This window comes from Gekko japonicus, unplaced genomic scaffold (assembly GCF_001447785.1).
Source record: "Gekko japonicus isolate JY-2015 unplaced genomic scaffold, Gekko_japonicus_V1.1 scaffold79, whole genome shotgun sequence".
Taxonomy (NCBI): Eukaryota; Metazoa; Chordata; class Lepidosauria; order Squamata; family Gekkonidae; genus Gekko; species Gekko japonicus.
In genome coordinates this window covers 1,059,750-1,072,114 of record NW_015167530.1, presented here as the reverse complement: position 1 = coordinate 1,072,114, position 12,365 = coordinate 1,059,750, and the positions used below count along the sequence as shown (strand labels likewise).

Sequence of the window (12,365 nt, the reverse complement as noted above, 5' to 3'; positions counted from 1 at the left end):
TCTACTTACTGTATTTTAACTGGACTGCCCACACCCATGTGTAGTTAAATTATGAAATCTGTGGTCACCCGCTTGTATAGTGTGCCATGGGAAAAGCGGGTAGAAAGCATGAAAGTGCCTATAAACATGGTTGTCACAGTGGAACAGGCAGAAGGATTGCGTAGCATTCCCAGGCAGGGGCAGGAGGGCCCTTGTGCATGAGTATGCTCCGTCCAGGCCTTGCATGACTGCTTGTCTTTCCTATACCGCCTTAATCCCCTGGCTCAGTAGACTGTAGCCAACAGTGCATCAAGATACAGTGGAGATGTATGTGCACTCCAGCGCATTGGCTTTGACTAATGAGTTGGAACTCCACGGGTGGCACCACAGTGCTCATTTTTTTCTTTCAGAGCGAGATGGAGGGTTAGGCAAAAGGAGGAAAAGAAAAGCTTGCATACACTGCAAATTTATACTGTTTCTGTATTAGCTTAGCTGTCATGGGAACTGTTTCTTTGGTGAGGGTACTAACAATTTTGTACTCAAGTGTATTAACCCCCACTCATCCTCCCAAAAAAAGAAAGTTAATTCCAAAGCACTCTTATCAAACCAGTATGTCTGCAGTTTATATATGTGTGAAAGGCAAAAAAGAGAAGGGGGGGGGAAGATGCGAGTTAAAAAATAAAATCCAAACAAAACAAAACCCCAAACTTGATCCCTGTTGCTGGAGGAAGTTAGAAGTAGGCTTGGGTTAGGAAGGTTTGGATGCAACTGCTCTAGTGCACACTGAAGTGGGACTGCTTTGGACTTAGCCTGGCACGCTTGCCAAAAAAGTTGGCTGCTTTTGCCGTGGTGTAAGGAATTGGTTTTAGTAAAATGAACGATCTAGGTAAAGACTGCAGAAAAATAGGAAGTTGAGTGTGGAGAAGACGCAAAATATCTTTTCCTGGTCCTCATAACAAGCTGCAAGTGTGAAGGCTAAAACCCCCTAGATCTAAGGTTGGGATAAATCTTTTCGGATTTATCTAGTCTCCATTCATTCTTTTGCAACTGTTTGTCCTCTTTTAAATGGAAAAGTGAGTGGGGTTTGAGGAGGCAGGGTTGAATACAGGCTTTGGGGGAATCCTTTCGTGCAGATCACCCCAGTGTATTTGCCAAGTGCCAGCCCTGCAAGTGTGATCAGTTCTTGGGGGCTGTCAAAACACAATGGGACTTTATCCCCTTTTTTGGCGTTACAGACAGAGAGCCTACTCGCTCTGAGAGACTAACAAGATTTATTGAATGCAGAGTGAACTGATTACTTAAGGGCGGTATTACAACCCATAATAGAAAACTCATTCAGAACATTTTCCTGTCATGACGAGAGGGCACCCTCCCCCAAGAATCTGCTCATGCCCCTGAGATTTTACTGATTTTATTCATGCTGACACCCAACAGAGAGCCCAGAAATCTCACCTATGTGTTGGCTAGCTTGGAGAGATGTAGAGACTGGCAGATTGGCTGTCTATTGGGCCGTGGCAGATTATATACCTCCAACTTCAGCTCAGTGCTCTAACTCACTTCAGAAATCCCAAATCTGAGTGATTGCCGATAGCAGAACTGCTCTTTTTCACTATCCCCCCCCTTTTTGCATATTCTAGTTCAAATGTTCTGTGATACTTTTCCTTCCAAGGACGGTTAAGCATAAATTTGAATTGGTCTTCTATCAGAATAGCAATTTTTCAGTTCCTGGAATTCCTGTAAATTTACACCCACTTTAATGGGGATTACTTGCCAGAAAATAATTGGGAATACAAGCTCAGTTCTTCTCAGTCGAGGAAGCAGGATACAAAGGCTGACTTGGAAACATTTTTGTAAGGATATTTGGGCTTTTGCTCTTTGCTGCCCAACTTTCCAAAGAGTTAATAGTAGCCATCTCATTGGAATCAGTCACCTGTCCTGTTGAGCAAAAATAGGATTGCAGTTCTTTTAAGTAAAGAAGTATCCATGTGCAAATCTGAATGCAGTAGCTGTGAGCAGGAGCTGATGCTTTAAAAGATAAGACTTGGATCCTATGACACTTTCCCTTTCATTTCACTCTGGCCACTGCAGAGGCTTCTAGAAAAATGCAGATGCTAGTAGTGCCAGCCAGAGAGAAGCAGGAGGGGAACAGTGCCACGGGATCCATACCCAAGACCTTGCTTGCTGTCTGCGACACACACCCTTCCAGGCTGGTTTTAGATACGGGAGTCTTTTTCAGGTGCTGGATTTATAGTATAATGGGGGCATTGTTGTCTACTCATTGTGGGGATACCACATTTTCTCCGCTCAAAAATTGTGTGAAATACAGTACAGGTTTCATTTGCAAATAGATAGAGCCCCTCCTCTATCCCTAATTTTGTGATGACTTTTAGTTTACTTCTGAAAGACTGTATAGAGGTTGAATATCTTCCCCCCCCCTTTTGTATCGCTGCCACAGGAGTGCACACACAACTCTTTAAAAAGTGAAAAAAGGTAGTGAGTGAACACCCGCTGAGCTCCTGTCTCCTGTCTTTCCTACACCTACAACCACTAAGAGATCCTCCCACTTTGTTGACCTTCTCCCTTGTTATATTATGGCCATCCATTTTCCCTGGAGTGCATATACCCTTAGTGTGTTTTTGGGGTGGTTGGGGTTTTTTTTAATGCACTGACCACATTCCCTCTGCAGTAACACAATGGCATTCTTTCTGTTTCCTCCATACATTGAATCCCAGGAGCAAGAATATAATGTCCCTTTGGTTGTATCAGTACAACACTAAAGGGAACTTCTAGCTGGTTTTCAGAGCCAAAGGAAAATATGGTAGCATGTTTGAAACCAAACCTGCTTATAAGTTGCTGGGCCAGGATGTACCTTACTGTCTTGGTCAGAGTTTGCTGGGAGCTCTGGAAGTTCACGCTGTGCCTTTGCCAAAAGCATAGAGCTGCAGACTTCAGTGCTGCTGAGGTCAAGGTGATGCTGAAAGCGAACATATATATTGATTCTTCTCTACATGATCTATCTTTAGGGTATATTCCTTCTTGTTTGTACACTGGTTTTGCCTGCCCCATTCCAGAGACTTGGGTAACAATGTTTTATCTTAAAAAAAACAAAACCATTTAAAAGCAACTTAAAACAAAAATATCAGACATTAAAACTTTATCTTTATACCGTATTAGTCTAGCCACTAAAAAATAGTCCAAATAATAAGAAATTAAAGAAAGAGGATATGGAATATGCATTTAGCTCATGGCAAATTTTGCCCTGTACCTGCACAGTATTGTATGTTAAGGGAAATAAATGTGTTCCCCTCTCATTTCTAAGCCCCAGTCTCCACACACACACCCTTTTCCATAGGCTTACTCATTAAATAAAAAAATAGTTGCTTTAAAAAAAATACAAGTCAAAGTTACATAAGCTTAAGTCATTGGCGTAGGTACACAAAACTACCTTTAAAATCTCTGGATAAGAAAATGTCACCTAGTTCACTGTGGCAACATCATGTTACCTCCCTGTCTCTTTTCCCCTCCCACCACGAAGATGTCATAATATTGAAGAAATGCTTGTCATCTAGAAATTTCCTTTTTCGGGCCCTTTATGATACAGAGAAATTTTTGCTGCCTTTTGGTGTGTGATGTCTGCATGATCACTGTGTGTATGTGTGTATGCGTGTGTTTGTGTGCATGCTTGCCTCTTTTCCTTCTAATGTGAATTCTAGCAGCAAGTTTTTGTGTTTTTGTTTTTTTGTTTGTATCTTTTTTTTGTTAATAAGGTTGACTGCCTTCAGCCAGTGGCAAAAGAGGAGCCCCCTCCATCAGCCACCAAATTCCAGTCCATCGGGGTACAGGTAGAGGACGAGTGGCGGTAAGTGGAAGAACTGGGCTCTTTTTTTTTTTAAACCCTTAAGTATCCTATTGATAGCTTAGCTGCCCCATTTCTTTCCCCCCCTCAAATCACTGCTGAACAGTGGTGATTGCAGAACCTTCAACAGCATGTGCTCCTTACCAAAAAAAAAAAAAAAAAGTTGGTACCATAAACAAATCATTGGAAGCCAGAAATGAAAGCTCGAACTGGCAATGTAATTGTAGATGTGTGCCAGTCTTTGTTTGGATGGCCTATTGCAGTAAGCAGGCAACCTTATAATTTCGTCTGTCTGCATGTGTGGTGTGTGTGTATCTGTGTGCAGAGGGGGACGGGCCAGGGAAATGCAGTTCGGCTGCAGACACGATAAACACAAATGTGTACTGTTGTCTCTGTGTGCTGTGAAACAAATCTAGCTCTCCACGAGGGCTGCCTCTTCTGAATTCTCCCTTGCCCCCTCCTCTCTTTGTAGCAACAGCCACTCCCGCAGAATGTCCACCAAGCAGGACACAGATTCTGACACACAAGAACCGAATAACTCTAGCTGTAAATCATCTGAGAGAAGCCTTGCTGATTGCCCGCCATGCAACAATTCCAACAGCCTTGATGCCAGTACGAGGCAAACAGCCATGCCCTCCCAGATCAAGAGAAACCTCTCCTATGGAGACAGCAATGACCCAGCCCTAGAACCTTCCTCTCTTCCTCCTCCTGACCCTTGGCTTGAGACTTCCACCAACACTCCATCAGAACCAACACAACCGGGAGCTTGCCGAAGGGACGGGTATTGGTTTCAGAAACTACTGCAAGCAGAGACTGAAAGATTAGAAGGATGGTGTCGTCAGATGGACCAAGAGACCAAAGAGAACAATCTCTCTGAAGAAGGTTAGTATTGACGATTAGCTCAGCAGTGCTGAGCGGTGAGTCTTCAGCTGAGGATATGACAAAAAATTCCAGGTACTGGGAAGTGAGCTTTATTTTCTGTTGCGTGGCATAATCTTGCAGAGATAAAGGAGTGGAAACTTTGTACCCCAGTTTGTGTGTTCGTAGGTTTGTGTTGTTTTTTAGAGTTTTAGGTTTAGTGGCAACCCATAGCTTCAGCAACAAAGAAGTAGCTTCCCCAGATGCATGCCTCACTCAACTGTTTTCTGGATTGTCATGTTCCTCATGGTGTTTAGTTTCCCTCAGAGTCACTCCTAGCCGCACCCTCTAAGTTTCATACACTGAAGCAGTACTGAAATGGAACCTAAATCAGGCCTGGTCCACGCAGGTAGCAGAATGAGAGGGCGCAGTGCTGGGGTGGGGGAATGGTCTGGAGGGATTATTGTCCAAGTATGGCGCAGTGCTGGGGTGGGGGAATGGTCTGTTACCACTGCAGGCAGCAGTGGAGGGATTATTGTCCAAGTACGTTAATGCTTTTGAAAATGGAAGGTTAGCATGCCATACAAAGAGCTAGGTTAGAACCTTTCTTTCTGGCATGCTTATGTTCTCTTTTGAGAGCCACTTTGGTGTAGTGGTTAAGTGCGCGGACTCTGATCTGGGAGAACCGGGTTTGATTCCCCACTCCTCCACTTGCACCTGCTGGATGACCTTGGGCAAGCCATAGTTCTGACAAGAGCTGTTTTTGAAAAAGAGCAGTTTCTGTCAGAGTTCTCTCAGCCCCACCTACCTCACAGGCAGTGTTCCCTCTAAGCTGAGTTAGTCTGAGCTAGCTCACAGCTTTTTAGCCTCCGGCTCACACACTTTTGCCTTAGCTCAGGAAGGATGGCTCCAGAGCAAACCAATTTATGCAGTAGCCAAATCACCTGCTCACAACTTTAATGCCGGTAGCTCACAAAATAGAATTTTTGCTCACAAGACTCCACAGCTTAGAGGGAACCTTGCTCACAGGGTGTCTGTTGTGGGGAGGGGAAGGGAAAGGAGTTTGTAACCCGCTCTGAGACTCCTTTGGGTAGTGAAGGGCGGGGTTTAAATCCAATCTCTTCTCTTCTTCTTTGTTGGGAAGTTGTATATGGGGGAATCTTAAAAATGTTTTTAAAAAAACCCACCTGTAGTCTAATGTCATACAGTACATTCTGTCATGACAGAAGTCTATACTTCATCCGGTCTCAACCAGGCCTCAGAGTGTTCTTCCGACACCTTTTAAATGGAATTGAGGCATGGACAGAGCAACGGCTCTGGAGTCCCTGAGGAAACATGAGTAATGTGCTCCCAGACTTTATTCATGTTTCTTAGCATGTGCATTGCACTTGCTTGTACACTTAAAAAATAGTTTCCCATTTTGTAAAATTAGTGATCGTCATCGGAGAGGGGGGGAGTGACTGAGCAGCCATGGATCCCAGCTCCGTGGTGAGGGCAAGGGGTGCTCAGAATTCTGAAATACTGATGTTGCCAGGATGGGGGGAGGGGGGCCGCCTCACTCTGGGAGAATATAAAAATGAGTCTTCCAAAACTCTCCATTAGACTTCATTAACACTCTGTTGCAAACAAAGAATCTTGCAGTCGTGTGGCTGTCTGCCATTCCCGATGGTGACTGTTGTACTGGCTGTGGCTGTTGGCAGAAGAACAAGGGCTAACAAAACTTGCACAGACAAAAGAACCGTACGTCATTTTTAATGACTTGTCATTAATGGCTTTGACTGAAAAACACTTTTGTTACTGGTACAAAGGGGGGGGGGATAAATCTGTGTGAAGGACAAAAAGAGGCACTTTCACCTCAGATCTCCTTGTTGGTTCAGTTAACGGCCTTCTGTCTTGCTTGATTTCTTAAATGTATCTTTTGTTTTTCAGTCTTAGGCAAAGTCCTCAGCGCAGTGGGCAGTGCGCAGTTACTAATGTCTCAGAAATTCCAGCAATTCCGTGGCCTCTGTGACCAAAACTTGGTGAGTACACAGACCTCTGAAAGCTATCTAATCTATGCAGAGTGTAGAATGGCATGCTTGACCATTTCCTTGGCTTTTGCCCAGGCATAAGAACAGCACTAATCTCCCCTGCTGGTCTCTTGGATACCAGTAGGTATCTTGCCATAATGTGACTCAGTGGCAAAGGCCAAATGTAAGTTGATAAACAGTCTCTTCCCAAGAAAGGCATGATTCATACCCTCCCCCTTCCCCCACTCCTCCCCATATCCATATTGGGGTAATTCTGAACTATATTGTGGGTGATTTTAAGGTTTACTGACCAATATATTGAAAGCACATTGGCCACGCAAGTTTTATTATAAGTGTAACGTGTTGGCCAAAGATTGCACTGCTACTGTGCTTTTACTACTTGATCTGCCCTTTCCATCCATACTCTTATGATCTTTTTATGATTAATTTTAGTTAGCAATCCACTGCATAGCAAAAATATCTGGATTTGTGGCGCAGCATGGAGATCATCCTCACAGTTTCTATAGTTATTGGTTACATGGCTGTGACTGTTGCTATATTTTGTTTCATGAATTAGGAAACCTGGTTTGCATTAATACATCTATTAAAAGAGGCATATATTTGTTACTGTTTACACTTTAATTTCAGAGCCAATTACTTATCGCTTGTAGTTTTCACATTGTTTCAATGCAACTTAGCAGCTCTTCTCTCCCCTAACTTCCCTTTGAGCCAGTTTGGTGTAGTGGTTAAGTGCGCAAACTCTAATCTGGGAGAACCAGGTTTGATTCCCCACTCCTCCACTTCCAGCTTCTGGATGACCTTGGGCAAGCCATAGTTCTGTCAGAGCTGTTCTGGAAAGAGCAGTTCTTGAAAGAGCTCTCTCAGCCCCACCTACTTCACAGGGTGTCTGTTGTGGGGAGGGGAAGGGAAAGGAGTTTGTAAGCCGCTCTGAGACTCCCAAGTGAAGGGCAGGGTATAAATCCAGTCTCCTCCTCCTCTTCTTTTTCTTCATGTTGTACACATATCAGTAAGAAAAAAGTGACTGTCCCATATTACATTGCATGGTAGGTGCTGCGTGACAAAGGAATATAGATAGTCCAGTAGATCTTGAATTTTAGCAGATCTCCCTATATTATTTTTTTAAACTGTATTTGAATGCAGTTGCAAGAGGATACTTCTGAACAGACAAAAGGGGAGACCTATGAGGACTCTCTGGCAATGAGATATACCTCCCTCACCCTCCTATTGCTGCTTTCTCCCTCCTTTCCCCCAAGTAAGGGGTGGCATGGTGTATTCCATGCTCACATCACTTTCCTGTGTCGTGTCACTTCTCTGTACAGCTCTGGATCCCATGCATTGCCTGCCATGGAATCATACCAGAGACTAGGAAAGGGATTTGGTCAAGGTTGCAGATTTGGTGTGTGGAATGAGCACATCTGGCCCCCAGAAAGCTGTGCAGAACTGTCCTAGTATATCTAGGTTTGGTAGAAGGCCACCTGAGTGTTTTGAGAACAGAGGTGGTTTCTAGGCCATTTCGCACATTACTTTCATCACAAGCTCATACAACAATGAATGAAACAGTGAAATGGTCCTTTGTTTACTGGATTGCAGTTTTCTGGATCAGTTTGTCCAGGGAGGACATTTTCTAAGAACAGCGTTGCAAGGAAAAAAGGAACATCTTCCTTTCCAATTGCTTAGGAATCCCCACCTTGCACAGAAAAGTTAAAGCATCACAAAAACTTTGTATTGAGATTAATTTGAAAACCTACTCGATTTTTAATTATTTTTTTCCCCAGCATGTACCAAGCAATAGAATCACTAAGCTCTTTGAGAACATTCCCCCCCCCCCAGCATGCTTCATACTGGGCTCAAAGGTACCTGTCATTCTTCTTTATCCCTCTTTAACTGTTCTCAACTGGGAGAGCAAAACTCGAAAGCCTTTTTTGGTCTTACAGAATAGTAAGTGTGTTTATAGCAAGAAGCAAGTTCCTAAGGACCCATGTGACTCTGCCAGTTTAGTAAGCCAACTTAATCAAATTTGAAGGTCTGCCTTCTTGGAATAAAATGTAATCATGATGACAACTGTGACAACATTCATAATATAAAGGGAATGCAATACTCCCTTAACCAGGCTCTTCTGAATTGTGTATGCCGATTGCTGGAATACCAGTGATTCAGAGTGCTGAAATCTTTCTGACAAAGCTGGTGCTCCCGAGGAGCTGTTACATAATCAAGAATGTCCATGTCAGTAGCCAAAATGGATTCAGCCTCTTCAACATGAATTCAAAATATTTTGCAGTTCTTGTCTTGTATCTTCATTCTAAATTTCAATAGCTACATTTCCTTCTCTGCAGAACCCCAATTCCAATCCCAGGCCCACAGCACAGGACCTTGCTGGTTTTTGGGATCTCTTGCAATTGTCCATCGAAGACATCAGCATGAAATTTGATGAGTTGTACCACCTAAAGGCTAATGGCTGGCAATTGGCAGAGACACCGGAGAAGAAGGTGAGCATGGAACTCTTGGAGAAACCCAGTGCTGTCGTTCAGGTTCTGGTGAAACATGTTAAAAAATTACAGGGTGTTAATGACATTCCTTTGCAGTCTGTCTGTAGTGCAACATATGGGGTTCTAAGATGGCATAGAAATAACTTTGGAAAATTCTAGACCCCTGATCACTAATTTTGGCTTAGTTCCCCCTTCCCCAAGGGAGGATATGGCCTTTTGGGGGCCCTTTTCCAGGGAGGAGGGATGAACATCTTCCTACTGAGTTCTCTTTTGACTGCTGCAGACTTGCATTTATCCAGGTACTGGTTTCTGGCTTCAATTGTAAAGTGGACATACACTGGCTCTTTCTTCTAAACCAGATGTACACATATACATGCAGGGTGGACATGTGTTCACTATACTGTGAAAAGGTGTTTAGCGACTTACTTTCATGAAACCATGGGATTCTGCTGTATTCATAGTGGCAAGATAAGTTTTGCCATAAAAGAGGTCACAATTAAACTATGATGCATGGATAGGGGTGGGAACTGAATGAGCCCAAGGATCCTTCTGGGCTTACTTACATAGTGCCCAAAGAGTGGTGGCAGCATGACTGAGCCTAGGACAGTATCGTGTTTGTCTGGCAATTTTTTTTATAATGCTGCATAACTGGGAATCTGTCTATAACTTGCAGAACTGGTGACTGCAAAAAGTGTGTCCCCTTGATAGTATGCAGAATTCTCAGGTGCTGGGTTAAATTGCTCCTGTCTTAACTAGGTTGTAAACATAATCAAAAGGAGTATGACAGCAATGCTGATTCTGTGAAATTAGGCAGATTATGAGAGGGAGGGCAGGAAGGGTTGCCTCAGTGCTTAGTTCTTGTGGCCCTTTCTTACACACCCAGGGAAATGCCAATCGCCACTTTAAAGTTATGACAAACTTGCTGTTGTTTCTTCAGATCCACTCATGGACACGCTGATGACTGACCCTGTCAGGTTACCGTCCGGGACCATCATGGATAGATCGATCATCCTCCGGCACCTTCTGAATTCCTCTACAGACCCCTTCAATCGGCAGACACTAACAGAAAACATGCTGGAACCAGGTAGAGGGGGGGCAGGCTTGTTACTGTGTCTGCCATGGACAAAGTGGAGCAAGAGAGCCAAACAGCTTTTATTTAAAACCATTTGTCTCTTTTTAAAATAGCCCACTTTTGTTTTACAAAACAGTTCATTAGGATATGATACATATAGTCCAATATAACTCATAATTTTCACAAAAAATCCACTATCCTACCCTCCTCCCTTTCCCCCCCCATTCGGCTTCCCACAGTGCTCCAACCTCCTGCACAATTCTTAGTTCTTTATTCTACTTTTTCACTTCAAAATGTCCATAGGTAACTTAATTTTCTCTATGTTATTCAAACAATTTTATCTATTCTTTAGTAATTCTTAATTTCAATAATTGTCAAAGCTAAACAGAGGTCATTTCGGGGGGGAACGCAGTTCCCCCGGGTGAGGTGCAGGGGGCGGGGCACATGACGAAGCCCCGCCCCCTGCTTCCGGCCCTCATTCAGCCAGGAGGAGGCAGGAGAAGAGGGAGGGTAAGTTGCTTCCTCCCCGCCTCTCCTCACCCCTGCCTGCCTGGGGCCAGGGAGGGCCTTGGCGAGGCTTCCTCGCACTCCTGCTGGCCTTGCAGGTCCACCGCCGGGCCCCTGATGTCAGGGAGTGTGGCATATGCTAATGAGTTATGCTAATGAGTTACCCTAGCTCTTTTTCTACGAAATGACCCCTGAAGCTAAATAATCCATCCCTTACATCCCAGTTTTTCTCCCCCTCAAAAATGGAAGTGGCCCGGGCCTCTTTTGACCTCTGTGAGGGTCTGATTCAATACAATAAATTTCTGAAATAGTGTACTGTGACCTGCTGGCGTTTAGTTCTTGTGGCTGGTTGGCTCATGTTATTATCCGTTTGTATTTTATACTGATGGTTTGAAAAGTGAGGAGTTTTTAAATGGATTCTAAGTTGCATTTTGTCTTTATGCGCTTCTTTGGAAACTTGTGCAGAATAAAAATCTTTTTAAAGTAATTAACTGGCAATCAAAGCTGTTTGCATACAAGTAAATAGTGGGATATGAAGAAGTGTGTACCCATTGTATAATTTGGTGGGTTTTTTCCTTCTTCTTTAAAGGAAGAGAAGAAAGCACCCCCTCCTGTGCCAAAGAAGCCAGCCAAATCTAAATCGCAGCTAAACCGGGACAAGGCCTCCGATTCAGTGGATAAACAGCGCCAGGAAGCTCGCAAGCGACTGATGGCGGCAAAGCGTGCTGCCTCAGTCCGGCAGAACTCTGCCACGGAAAGCGCGGACAGCATTGAAATCTACGTCCCTGAGGCACAAACCCGTCTTTGAGCAAGGGGAAGAGAGGAAGAAAACGCACTCTTTTTCACATCATTAAAAGGAAAAAAAAAAAGGTTCACTAAACTTAGTGTGATTTATTTGGTCTAGAGACGCAGAGCCGATCTTTCAAAGGGCTCCCAATTTGGCTTTTTCTCTCTCTTTCTCTCTCCAGCTTTAAGTAATGAAGATTTTGAAAGGAAATTCCCTTCTCCCGTTCTCTGGTTTCTCTCTCTCCCTTAACCCTCCCTGCCCTTTCACACTGGCTGTGGTGTGGTGGAACAGACTCTTGGAAACACAGTCCTTTAGACTTGGAACTGCATCCTTTTTACTTGTTCTATCTAAGGAAAATTATTAGCTTGTTTACATGAAATGGACAAAACGAAACCAAGCCTTGGGCACTTGCCATGCTGTGCTTTTTCTCCTCTCTGCTGTATTCTTTGTCCTCCCCTTCCACACATGGTCTCTTTTTCTCCGTCCGCACCCCCACCCCTTGTCGTCTTCCTGCTCTAGCCCCCCCCCCCCAGCCTTTCCTTTTTCCCTCTCCTTTTTTTTACTGTCTCTGCATGGCGTTGTTTACTGTGTTGGAAGTAAACCCTTCCACAGAGCTCCAGAAGAGAACACCTGTTCAGCGTGTACTGTTGTTGCACTCTGCTAGTGAGCAGCCTTTTGCAGTTTTTTTAATGTATTTTTTTCCTTGTCGGTGGGGGGGTTGTGGGAGGCTGAGGGGTGGGAAAGGTGACAGGGCTTTGGGGTTCATGTATCTTTTAGCTTAACATATACG

General features: G+C 44.0%; 1 protein-coding gene across 9 annotated transcripts in view; it reads left to right on the top strand.

Moving 5' to 3' along the window:
• DLGAP4 (discs large homolog associated protein 4) overlaps positions 1 to 11,657 on the top strand; it is a 124,601-nt gene extending 112,944 nt beyond the window's left edge. For 7 of the 9 annotated variants that reach the window (XM_015413375.1, XM_015413377.1, XM_015413376.1 and 4 more), the window contains 5 exons: positions 3,747 to 3,838; positions 4,308 to 4,717; positions 6,623 to 6,714; positions 9,057 to 9,209; positions 11,378 to 11,657. In XM_015413375.1, the coding sequence (XP_015268861.1) occupies positions 3,747 to 3,838; positions 4,308 to 4,717; positions 6,623 to 6,714; positions 9,057 to 9,209; positions 11,378 to 11,596 (966 nt within the window). In that variant the 3' untranslated portion in view covers positions 11,597 to 11,657. Of the gene's footprint in view, positions 1 to 3,746; positions 3,839 to 4,251; positions 4,718 to 6,622; positions 6,715 to 9,056; positions 9,210 to 11,377 lie in introns of all 9 variants that reach the window. The other 2 variants (XM_015413378.1, XM_015413383.1) reach the window with 2 other exon arrangements.
• The last annotated feature ends 708 nt before the right edge of the window (positions 11,658 to 12,365 follow it).